General features: G+C 39.6%; 1 protein-coding gene across 2 annotated transcripts in view; it reads left to right on the top strand.

The window, feature by feature from the left end:
• Window positions 1-12,419, top strand: part of adcy2a (adenylate cyclase 2a) — a 52,643-nt gene that overhangs the window by 14,376 nt on the left and 25,848 nt on the right. For both annotated transcript variants that reach the window (XM_047598876.1, XM_047598877.1), the window contains one exon: window positions 5,106-5,267. In XM_047598876.1, coding sequence (XP_047454832.1) covers window positions 5,106-5,267 — 162 coding nt within the window. The remainder of the gene's footprint in view (window positions 1-5,105; window positions 5,268-12,419) is intronic.

The raw sequence follows: 12,419 nt of genomic DNA on the forward strand, positions 1-12,419 counted from the left end.
TATGAGAAGAAGAAGGTAAAGTAAGGTTATTTATTTCACGGTGTGATGTGAGGCTTAGTTCTGCCACAACAATAATAAGCTCTCCTTACAGTTTGCCCTTTTCTTTTCTCTTTAGCAAATAGCTGAATTTGATAACCCTTGACGGGCTAATGTGCATTCGTTAGTTTCTACTTGTGCACCCTTAATGCCATCAGTTGTCAGAGTTAAAACACTTTTGTCTGGCTGTGTGCAGGGTATGAAAACATGTTCTGAATAAACATTTGCTCGAACTTACCAAAGTCAAACTGTACTCTAAGATCGTTCTATTGATGCACTCCCTTTTCATTTATTTCAGCCAGTGTTGATTTTGACAGACATTTTTTGTTTAATGTTAGGCTTTAAATGAAAATGCTTATTAGTTTCAGCCACATTTTAGTCATTTTCATCTTTCATAGTTTGATGTCATTGGGTTTTCGTCAACTTTTAATTGCTACATTCAGTCTGAAACATTGATCTTGGCATCTCCTTTATATATTGTTAAAATGTATGTTCTGAAACTACTTATTAAAGTGCAGTCAACACAAATGTTTGGAAGCAGTACGGTGTCAATGTCTTGTTTAGTTACCTGCTAGGTAAAACTGCTTTACTCCAGATCAGGGGTCTTCACGTTTTTCAGGCCAAGGACCCCTTAATTAGGGACCCCTAATCTACTATATGTGTTATATAATATAAATATACATTATAATAATCATTTAGAATTTAATATTAAACTATTAAAATAATACACAGCTCCAAACATTAATTTTTTTTAATTTCAAACATGTGCAACAGTAGGGTGGTCGTGCTGAAAAATTGTGGGAGAAAATAAAAAAAATATTTAAAAAATGTATAAAAAATGTCTAGTCAATGCAGGACCTCCACAGACCCCCTGTTAAAGACCTATGGTCTAGATGGCACATTTTAATATATTTCAGTACTATATTTCAGAACAAGTTGATTTCACCTTTGTTCTTGATGCATATTTTTACTCTTGTGGCTTTAGGCAACTTATCACACATAAAGGACACAGTCAGTTGTCAGAAAACATTATCATTCTCACAGACACAGTGAGAACCAAGGAAAACAAGAGATGGCTGCATTACAAACTGCCAGGAAACACTGGGGTGATGGACCAAATATGCCCCCTGCTCCCAAATCCAACTCTCCCAGAGTTAGTTCCTCTGGAGTACACTTTCCATTTTCAAACCTACAATCAATTGGACGCTTATCCTATCCCCACAAAGCCCTCTCTGTTTGCAGATGGTGAGGAAAAGGGGTTTATCTGTGTGGTCCAGCCTCAGCTCCTCACTGAGAGCTTCCAGGACTGGGCCTCCTCTCCTCTTTTCCTTCTCACTGCCACTCAGACAGACATACCAGGTGCACATGCAGTAAAAAACAGGGAAATAGTTGGGGCGGCTACTGTGTAGGGAAACTGGGGAGGGAGGCAAAGAAGCAGCTTAATATAACGAGTAGTAGTGAGATTTTTCTGAGCTAAAAACCTTAATTTTTCGCAGTGATAAATGTCGGCCGGCCCAGTCTGACTGCGGAAATTACAAACCAAGCACTTTGGCTGATTGTTTCTTATCCAGTGCATTTAATTCTACATCCTCACTATTAATCGATGAATGGATCTTTTTCCTCGTATAATAAGGGAGTAATAGGAAACGACGTGACCACCTTCTTCTTTTTTTTTTTTTTTTTTACTGGTGTTAAGCAGCAGGCTGACATAGACAGCTGCACACGTCGTCATTGCAACCTGTAAACTAATCACAGCCACAGTGCACGGACTAAAAGCTTGATGTAATCTGACATTCCTCTCTATAATTTGTTTTATGAATCCCCTCAGTGTCATTATCAAGCCACTGATTCGTGGAGTAGAAGCAACATTAACTGTGCCATAGTGGACCACAAACAAACCATGTGTAGTTAATTGTCAGAGGAGAGAGTCCTTATGTGCTTTTTTTTGCTGTTTATTACTGCGTTGCATATCAAGGACGCAGGAGATCTTGACAGGTGTCTTCCCCCTTCGGCCTCTCCATTATCCTTTGCTACAGTATCATGATCGAGTTAGTAGCATTGGATTTCAGAGCTTTCATTTAGAAAAGGGCTTTCTGGACCCTAAGTAAATTATGTGCCTGTGCTACATGATAGTCTGCAGCAATTAGAAGCTGTATTAGGAAGTAAGTTAATACTGTCATATTGCTTTTCTAACATAGAGAATGCATAACTATTTTTTTTTTGGGGGGGGGGGAACATCTATTGCCCTAATGTTTAAGGCAAATACTGAAATGATACACATTTGATTGCTATCCAGGTGACCTCTGTTCATTGTCAAACCCTCTGTCGCTGCCCTTGTTTTCCACTCCTCTCTATGCGGCAATCTGTCAAATTAAAATTTCAGTTAGAGCTCCATGTTGGTGGCTTTTTTGTTGTTTTCCCTTTTCTCATGCCGCTCTTACATATATATATTTATTTATTTACTCACTGTGGTTAGAACATTTCTGCCGAGAGGGGGATTACTGTAGGCACCAGTGTGTCTGCATTGTCTCTCCCCATATTCAGTGCTCGTCTGTTCCTTACATATATCCAACAGTCGTCCCTATTTAGTTTCCCACCTTTTTTTTTTGGACATTTCGTTAATTATGGTACATGGCAATAGCACCCCTGCCATTTCAGTCTAATTGCCTGCTCCTGCGCCACTCAATAATCAGCCTCCCAAACTTCCAGCCCTGCCTTTATCTTTGCATTTCGATTCCAACTATCACCGGCAGCAGTTGTGAACCATGACATTGTGAGAATAACACAAGACTCTACCCAATTCATGCTCAGTCAGGCAGTGGTACAGCGAGATAAGAGCGACTTTTCCTTCCCGGCCAAAACACACGAGAGCGCATAAGGGAAAAAGTGGATGAAATTACATGTTTATTTTAGTTTATTGTCTGCACAGAGACTTTCCTCTCAATTAAGACAACTGGCTATACATGGATTTTTAGAAAACAAGGGATCGACTCATTTAAGCAACTGGCAGCTTCTGCGGGTGAAAAATTAAACCATTGACTAACACAGTTCCTCGAATGACCGTCTTCTCGTGTGATTCCCATTCTTGAAAGCGCTGTCGTGGAGTGGGCTGGGGCGGGGGCTCATAAATCTCTATGAATAATTGGGGGCCAGGCTTTTGGTGACATGTGAGTGCCATCACATGTTGCCCCAATCCATGGTCTGAGCACACCCCTTTCTCTCAAAATAATGAAAAAAAAAGATTTTTTTCTGTCATGCAAAATGGATTACTTTGGTCAGGTATTGATTTATGCAGGTGTGTAAACTGCTTAAATGGAAAGTAGGAATGGCAGACGGCACGTCCGTAAAGGTAACCTCTATTGATTGTGACAAAGAAACGGTTGTTGCTGAGGTTGAACAGCTGCGTACTTGGTGGTCATAGTTCTGCTGCGAACAACAGTAATAGATGTTGGTGGCGCGGTGTCTCGGTAACAGTGACACAACCAGCCAGCAGTGAGATTGCTATGGACTTAAAGCCTTCGTGTATCTTGAGTTGTTTTGTGCTGTATTTACTAGAAGAAGGCTCAGTGTGAGAGCAGAATCATTTTTGCGTGCTGCCTCCTGCATGCTCTGCCTAGACGTTGTCACTTAAACCAAACCGAATGTTTCCAGAGGTGGAAACTCATCCATGGATACAGTGGCTTAGACACTAATTAAGATGGCAACATGTGATTTGGTCCACATCTGGAATGTGTGGGTTTTATCATTAATATCATGAGCCTTATTGTTTGGATATTTACTTGTTTTTTAATAAAATTATAGCTGTAAAGTCGATGTTGGATAGACAGAGTATGGAGCTGCATTATTGTGTATAGTGTATAGTGTATTGTATAGTGGTCTTTGTTTCATGCTGTTTTATTCCTTGTTCATTCCCACTTATACGTCAAACTGTAAATCTGTACAGCCTTTATTTTAAAAACAAAGTGCAAGCTCTGTCCTCTCGTGTACTCTGACCGATGCAGTGAGTATTGTGTCATGAACCATAGTGGTGTTTCCTAGTCGTAAATATTTCACCACTAGTTTCTTTCATTTCCTTTTTTGGTGGACAAATGGCTGTTGCTTCGCTTTTTTTAAAAAAAAAAAAAAAATTTCCAGAAACTTGTATTTTTGATGCTATTTAATTAAAGAATTCAACACCTTATCTGTCTTACAGTAATAGTGCAGAATATTCAAGCATTTTCTGTGTCAGAATTTCTTGTGGGCATTGCTTGATGAAAAAAGGAATCCACAAAAACTGACCATGAATAGTTAACTTGCAGGACACTTTTTTTAGATTAACTTTAATTGAACCGTACATACAAGCGCATTTTCACGAATGGAAGACCAAACAATGTACTCTTTACATCCACAGCCCCGGTTGGCCATTAGGAGTGGCCGTGTAGTCACCCAAGCTAAAACAGATGAGGTACTGTTTCAGTCTCCCTCTCCTCTTTCCATCTCACCGCCTCCTTCTCCCTAACCCCGCGTTTCCACCGGCCCTGAAAATAAACCGACAAACGTTAACTTGCACCTGGCTGCAGCAACACTGGCCTCTTTCTCTCCATGCGAGACGCCGCATGAGGGACTTTGACCCTGTGCACGTATTGTATGTGGAGCTCGTATAAAAAGGGAAACACTCCATGTGGTACATTAGAGGTGTCAGATTTGAAGTGTGGAGGCTGATTGTCCCCTTTTCTGCTTCCTGCAATCAAAGAGGAGCCTAGGTAGGATGTTAAGGATGCTGAAATGGGTTGGCTGTTTTGTGTGGGATATTGAAATATGCTTAATGGCACGAATGTGAGCCTTTTTTTTTTTTTCGTCTCCCGTCTGTGGATGCAAAAGCTTCTGATTGAGTTACATCATTTTATTAGTTTTTCTGAGCTGCACGTTAATAAACTTTATCAAGGAGTGCCGGGTCATGCTGTTTCTTTCCCCGCAGGGCTGTCGACTCCTGTGTTTCGGTTTCCATCTGTGTATCCTTCTCTTGCGTATCCAGCTCTTTCTCATTCTCTCCTCGAAGGCGCCTTACAAGTCTCTCTCTTTCTCGGCAGGTGTCGTTCTTCCTGTTCATCGTGTTTGTGGTGTACACCATGCTGCCGTTCTCCATGCGGGACGCCATCATCGCCAGCGTCCTGACGTCTGCCTCTCACACCGTTGTCTTGAGCGTCTGCATGTCCACCACAGCTGATCACATGGAGCCGGTGGTGTGGCAGGTAAGGCGTAAAACACTCATCCACAACATATGCACTGCTTACCCAAACAATCATTTATTATTTCGATAAGCGATGTGACTTGTGACGTGACTTGCCCTTTCTTTTCTTTTTTTTTTTTTTTTTTTTTTTTAAGGGAGTGGTTTTCTTTTTAATATGAATATCCAGATGGAACTGAAATGGAACCAGTTTCTACTCTAGACATTTGATGTAACTGCGTCTTGCTCACAGAAGAAGCATTTCCATTCACTGGAACCATACGATTTGTATTTTTAGCCAACAAGCAAATGCGACCTTTAAAGTAAGACTAATTTAGCATAGCAGGTGAGGGATAGAAATTCTAATGTGTTTTTTTTTGTTTTTTTTATACTTCACTGAAAGGTCACCCTCTTTCCAGCAGCATTGTTGTCTGAGTGCAAAATGTTCGGCAGCTGGAATATGCTGATAAAGACAAAAGAAAATAACAATATCCTAAAACTAATTGTCTGGGTAAATCACACTCCAATTCATTTGAGCTTGTTCAAATCTGATTACAATAGTCCAGAAATTAAATTAAGTAAACAACGTTCAACAATCGGAAAAAAGGCATGCCTCAGTGATAGTCAGAGATTTCAAACTATCTCAGAGCCAAATCAAAAAATCTATTTCACATGTTTTGGAACCACTAAGCTAAGTGAGACTGCAGTAACGGACTTGGCCAGCTCAGTTGTTGTTACTGAGCTTCACAGAAAGTCTCTGCAGAGAGGGGATATCCATCTCAGCTCTGAGAAAAAAAACCTTGAAAGCAACTCTGATCTCTGGTGTGATGAGTAAAAGAATATCAAATAATTTTTTGTCAGGAGTTTTAGCACAATGTGTGTGTAAGGCCATGCACGGCACCTTGCTAATGCTATTGCTAGGGTAAAGCATGGTGGAGGCAGAATCATGTTATTGAGGGACTGCTCGGTGGAACTTCTTCATGAGGATATCAGTAACTATCTCTTTTTAACAATGGATCAAGAGGATCCTCATATTATTATTATTGTCTCATAGCGAAAGAGTATGTCTTAAAAATAAACATATCCTGTTCAGTTCTTGAAATACAGGCAATAAATAACTTGCGTTACTAGAGCTCTACACCGCTATTGTATGATAATCCTTGTGCCTTCGTTTTTGTCTATTTGTATTCCAATAATATCACAAATTTTACAGTATTATATTATATATTATAATACTAATAATATCAATAACTTTTATAAACTCTTGCCTCTCGCGTTTTTTCCCTTCATGTCTAACTGTAGCATGTGCATGTTAGCATCTGGGCGGCCCGAGGCCATAAGCTAGCTGGTCACTATCTGCCACTTCCTCTTGCACATCTGGTCAGTTTGCCTGTCAGCACAAATAACACACGTTGAGAATAACACACGTCATCGCAGTAATTTAAAGGTTGACTATTGTTAGCTGTGCTTCAGTAGTCCGGGGTATCAGTTTCTGCTTCCATCTCTCTATTGACTTATGACTTCAGTCAAAGTCTCCTCTTCCCCAACGAGCTCTGTCAGGGAATACGTTATTTATGACTGTAAAACCAGCATAACAATTACTTGAACATGTTAACAGAGTATATATAAGTATTACTTCTTTTTTTAGAAAGACAAAACATTACATGCATCTAACATAGTATAGAGTACCTACATTTACTGAGATTTAAATTACAATTTCACAGTTTTAATCACTGCACTGACTCTGAACTTGCAACTTGCAACTTATGTTATATAAGTTGCATGTCTATTTTTACAGTGACATGTAAGTACACTCAGTTTGCCATGGAAACAGCACTCTATGTGCTTCTAACTCATATCTGCCCTTATGGCAAGGTGTTATCATGTCAGTAAAACCTGCCATAGTTTACTTGCTTATCCCTTATTAACTTATGGCTCTTAAAGTAACTACTAACGATATAGACAGCTAACATAACTTTAGTGTAACTTTTCGCAATGAAGTTTCATAACTTCAATTTTTGTGCTCCTTAAGGCACATTTTTCTATATTTGTTGGTGTTTATCAACTGTGAATATTTGCAGTGCATGTGTTGTCAAATTATATTCAATATCATCACAAACTTAAATAACACACAGTATTCGCCCATATTGCAGACTCCTTGTGCACAGTGAGGACCTCTGTCTGTATTTGTGCTTTTAGTTATGCCTGTGTAAGTGTACGTCACATTGAATGCGTGCTTCTTTCTTGTCTTGTGCCTTTGTGGCAGCAGCCGGTGTCAGTTGAATCTTTCATGTTGGGACCGGCTGAGGCTAATGTCCTCCTTCTTAGATGAGAGCAGTAAGACTGTGTGACATGATGCTCTAAGGCTCGTGTCTGCAGAGGACAACTACTGGACAGCAGCTATATAAAATCCTCCCCTGTGTTCCCTGACCCTTTGCCACAGATTTGCAGAACTACAGCACTGTTCGTTCAAATGGAAAATTGGCTCACGCGTTTGGGGCTCTCGCTAAATATTTTCGGCCCGCTGAATGAATTACCCCCTGATGGATCATTGAGAGAAAGGTTATTTTTCGATACTTTGGTTTCTTTAGAGAGCGGAAAGTTAAATTGAAAATTAGCATTCTTAGAGTGAAAAATAAAAATGCCTCTCGCTTGAACAACTTGTGTGGTAGTGGCTTGTGGTAGCTCTCCAAAGTGATCGGATCACTGTTGGCATTAAAAAATAAAACAAACCAAACCAAAAAAAAGAACTAAAGTGTTCCCATAATGACGACTATCCTTTGTTAGCAGAGTCCAGACGGCCTTTAAATAGCTTGTAAGCGTCTGAGTTGGGGTTTGTTTCAAAGAAATGTAATAATAATGTGTTGTGAAAGAGTTAGTCAACAACATTAAAGAAATTCAGCGCTGTCTGTGAATCAGCTGCTAAATGTTAGAGGCACTAACAAACACCAGTGAGAGATATCATACACAGACTGTTTCAATATATATTTATTTAAACATTTATATATGTTTTCATTCAACGAAAATTTTCTTGAGAACATTTCACCGCTCAGATTTAAATTCTACCACTTAGTGGTAGACTAGGAATAGGTTGCCATTTGGCTAAATACAGGGTACCTATTTGCTTTCTTACAGGTCTAAAGTAGTCAGAGACTCCACTGGTTGCTTGGCAACATCAAAATGACTGCAAGACTCCAGAAAGTGACTATTCTTAGTCATTTGTACATGCTGGTTGTTGAGCTAATTAAGCAAATGAGGTATAATGTGTTAATTAGTTCATTTTGTTATCTTTGGATCAAATGAGATCGGAAAAACAACTGAAGACTGTTGGATGCGTTCGCAGGATGGTCTCATTTAAACTGAACTTCTCTGTAAGAAATGAAATAAGCCTTTACAAAATGTCATATCAATCTTTTAAAAAAAACGCTGACACACACACAGTCAGTTTCTGCATGCATGCATTAGTGGCCAATTTGGTTGTGAATTTACATATCTGCTTTGTTTTAAAAACTGTTAGCTCTTCCAGTCGTTAGTAAATGTGAGCCATTAAATGACCACACTCTTAATTAGTGTACATACAAACTGCCCAGGGGGGTTTCAGGGAAAAGGAACCATGCTTACGTCTTCACTTTGCCAAGTCCATTAAACTTTACAGTGCTGCCTGATTGGAGCCTTAATGAAGATGTGAAAGACCCTGTTTGGTCCAGATTCACGTTCATGTACAATCTTGAGCTCTGATCCAAAATTATAAAGGTTCAATTCTGTGACATTTGTTTCTTTTTTCCAAAAGTTGTGAAGTATGATCTGGCAGATGTTATTTTGACACCGCTATACTTTATGCAGGGCTCGGGTTTGGTGGCAGGCTACAGAACAGACAACTCAGCTCTCCTATTCCTGCATCTCATCTTGGTTAGGGATCAGTGTGTAGCCTGTCATGTCTGTCGGCCAAGTTGCAAGAACTTATGTCCTCATAATCGCCTGCACTGATTTTATTGTCAGACAGAAACATGCCTTTAAATGACCTTAAACATGTATGATGTAACAAAGGGCTATTACTGTTACTTTATAACAGTCAGATTTTATCCAAACTAACTTTACACTTAGTGATTTAATAGGTCTCACAGCAACGCTAAAAGTTATTCCTGAACTCAAATTGGTCTCCGTGTTTTTGTAACACATACTCTCTTTTCTGACCAGAAACAACCTTCAGTTGCATACTTTGTTAATCAGTGTTGAGAGCTAAAATCATCAATAATTCATCACTGCACTCACAACCTATTTAAGCTTTATCTGACAGGATTTCACATAGAGTCTCTGTGGTGGCAGCTGTTGAATATTACATGTGGTACCTGTTCAGGGGAGGAGGGAGAACGGATTCATTGGGATGTAAATGGTGTTTTTTTTTTTTTTTTTAAACCTTTGGTGATATATCATTTCTCCGTTTTTCTGTTTAGTTTAGATTTTATTTTTGGGTTTTGTAGATTATATTCAGAGTCTTTCCTCGAATATCCGGGTTTGTTTGCACGGTGCTAAATTACTGGTGCTTACTTGTGCCTGTGGTCGCTTCTGTTGAGATTATGAAATTGCATCTGCTCAATGTCTGTCGCTAAAGGTCAAACATTATTCACCTACACCAGTGTTAGATAGTTGTCTTCCTCCACACCTGGCAATAACATAACAGCAATAATAGCCTTGGTTGGGGCATACTGTCCTGTTTGTTGGATAATCCCAGAATTCAGTAGTGGGCCTCAAAGCCCCTGAGAGGTCATCCTCACCTAACCCTGCTGTTATCTGTAATTGGCTACCAGCGAGGTTCGAATGATTCGCGCAGTCAGGCTATTCACACAGTTGACCTTTGAGATGGTCTGGAGGCTGTCAGTGTCTTGTCTAGCAGATGTCAGCAAATAGACAAGCATTCATAAATGTAATCTGCTGTGCAGCTAAAAAAAAAAAATACATAACAGCAACTGTTTCTGTGTGATCTGATGACGCCCTGAACACATTTGGGTGTGGTTTATGGTTAAAGTACATCTTGTGTGTCCACAGGAAGCAGACATTACTGACCTCACTTCCTAACATCTACGTTTGACAACTTCAAAGGGAAGTTTTTAACAACTGCAAAGTAACAAAGTCCCCCACTCATCTTTTGCCATTTTTCTTCATGAACATGTCTTCCAGTGAAACTAGTTTGAAAAAGTAGGTCAGAATGCACATTTAGGTGTTCACTGCACTTTGTGAACCTCTAGTTTACTCCTGAATTTTATAAAAGTCAGCTTTCTGTTGTGAGTCTCGTCTCTACCCCGGCATATGAGGTACCGTTGTGAAGCTCTTTTTCTCCTACAGAAGTCTGTCAGGTCCAAATATGGTCATATCCTTCATTTTGGCAACCGATCGGGAAGGCAGAAAGGCCGGTCCGAAGCTAAACTCGTACTCTCACTGGTTGGTGTTCGGTTTCTGACAACGGGATTTGTTCAAAAGCAACATGTGACCGGATATTCTGCTAGTCTGTGTTTTTCTGCGAGGGACATTTAGAAAGAAGAAAGAGAAATTACAAGAAGGAAATTACGGCTGAAATTAGCAAGAAAAGTCAAAGAAAAGACACATGAAGGAGAGAAGAGGGGAAGAAAATATGTCAAAAATAAATTTTTTGGACTGTTGACAGTATTTTGTGATTTATGAAGTGGTAAAAAGAGATTTTAAAAAAAATGACAAAAATGAAACGTTCACCTGTAGTGTCCTCCTTTGAAAAGGCCCGGTCCAGTCCACCTTTATGTGCCACCTTTTCAGACGTTCATTATACTTGTCCCTGAACCCTTTGCTCCGAACACTATTCTGCGACACCAAGTTCAGACTGCTTTGTCCCTCTTTCTATTCAGTATAGATCGTCATGTACGAAGCCGGGCTCACGCTCATTATGCCTTTAATTTAGAAAAAAGTGGAACTCGTGTTTTGTGTTTTCTTTCAGTGTTTTTAAATGTGCCGAGGAGAGATGATAAATCCAGTGGACATCAAGTGGGATGTCTGTCCCAGATACAGTGAATAGATGTGAACATCAGTCCACGTCTAGATGACTATTCTCATGTACTTAGCCTCTACCCCTGATGTTTGCTTTTGTCAAATATAAAGGAAAGACAGACGTTAATGGTGTATGCACTCAATATATTCATCTCTTACACAGAATGGAGCAGCTTTATTAGTAATGCTATGTTCTGTATTAACCTCAGTATGAGTTCATTATCGGTTGTGCCTTGTTTTCTATCTGTTGCGTGCTTTAGGTCCTGGTTATGAAAGAGCTGCTGGACAGTGCTGATGAGTAGTCATTGCTTTGTTATGTAAGATGGAAGAGCAGAAAGTGTCATCTGTGGGTGGTACACAAGAGCATGGTTACATAGTGCATGTAATGTGTTTGTGTGCATATTTGTTCTTGTCTTATCTTAGTTGCAGCTCTAGAATAGACTGGCTAAGTACACAGATGTACGATATAAAAGGTGAAACCCTTTGTCTTATTTCCTGTTGACTTAAAGCCTTATCTTATGCAAGAATATCTGTGGCCCTGTGTGGCTGCAATGCTCCTCCTTACTTCCAAAAAAAATGTTGAAACATTAATACCTATTTGCTAATATTCACATATTTGGCAATAATGTTGGTAGGTAATTAAAACTAGTTGGTCATCAAATGTTAAGGTGGTTGACATAACCTCGGGGTTATGTCAAGTCAAGTTACCAGAATCGAAAGCAGTGGAGATCCTGCTGCAGGTTCTACAGTGGGGAACCCCTTTCTATTCACCGGTCCCCAAACAATCGCTTAGCTTGCCTTTTCCTGACAGCGTGCCCTTGATAAAAACACAAAAACCTTTGTGCAGTTTTTGTCTCTGGCAGTGCAAGAAATCATCTTAGTAATGAAATGTGAGACTTAGAAACGGGATTGGAAATTATGCTTAAAACGTAGGAGTTTGGTTTTATTTGGTTTTCAGGTACAGTGTCAGTGCCAGAGTAACTAGATAGACACAAGCAGACAAACACTAAGCATCATAGCACTAAATATCCAGACACCAAGGAATTACAATATTGACCTACAAGAAAAGATGACTCTTAAATTCTCTTTGCTGCTAATACATTGCCACTCTACTTCAAAACTGAATTGAATATTTCAGTTATCAGGACACTTGGATTGTGCG

This window comes from Mugil cephalus, chromosome 11 (assembly GCF_022458985.1).
Source record: "Mugil cephalus isolate CIBA_MC_2020 chromosome 11, CIBA_Mcephalus_1.1, whole genome shotgun sequence".
Lineage (NCBI taxonomy): Eukaryota > Metazoa > Chordata > Actinopteri > Mugiliformes > Mugilidae > Mugil > Mugil cephalus.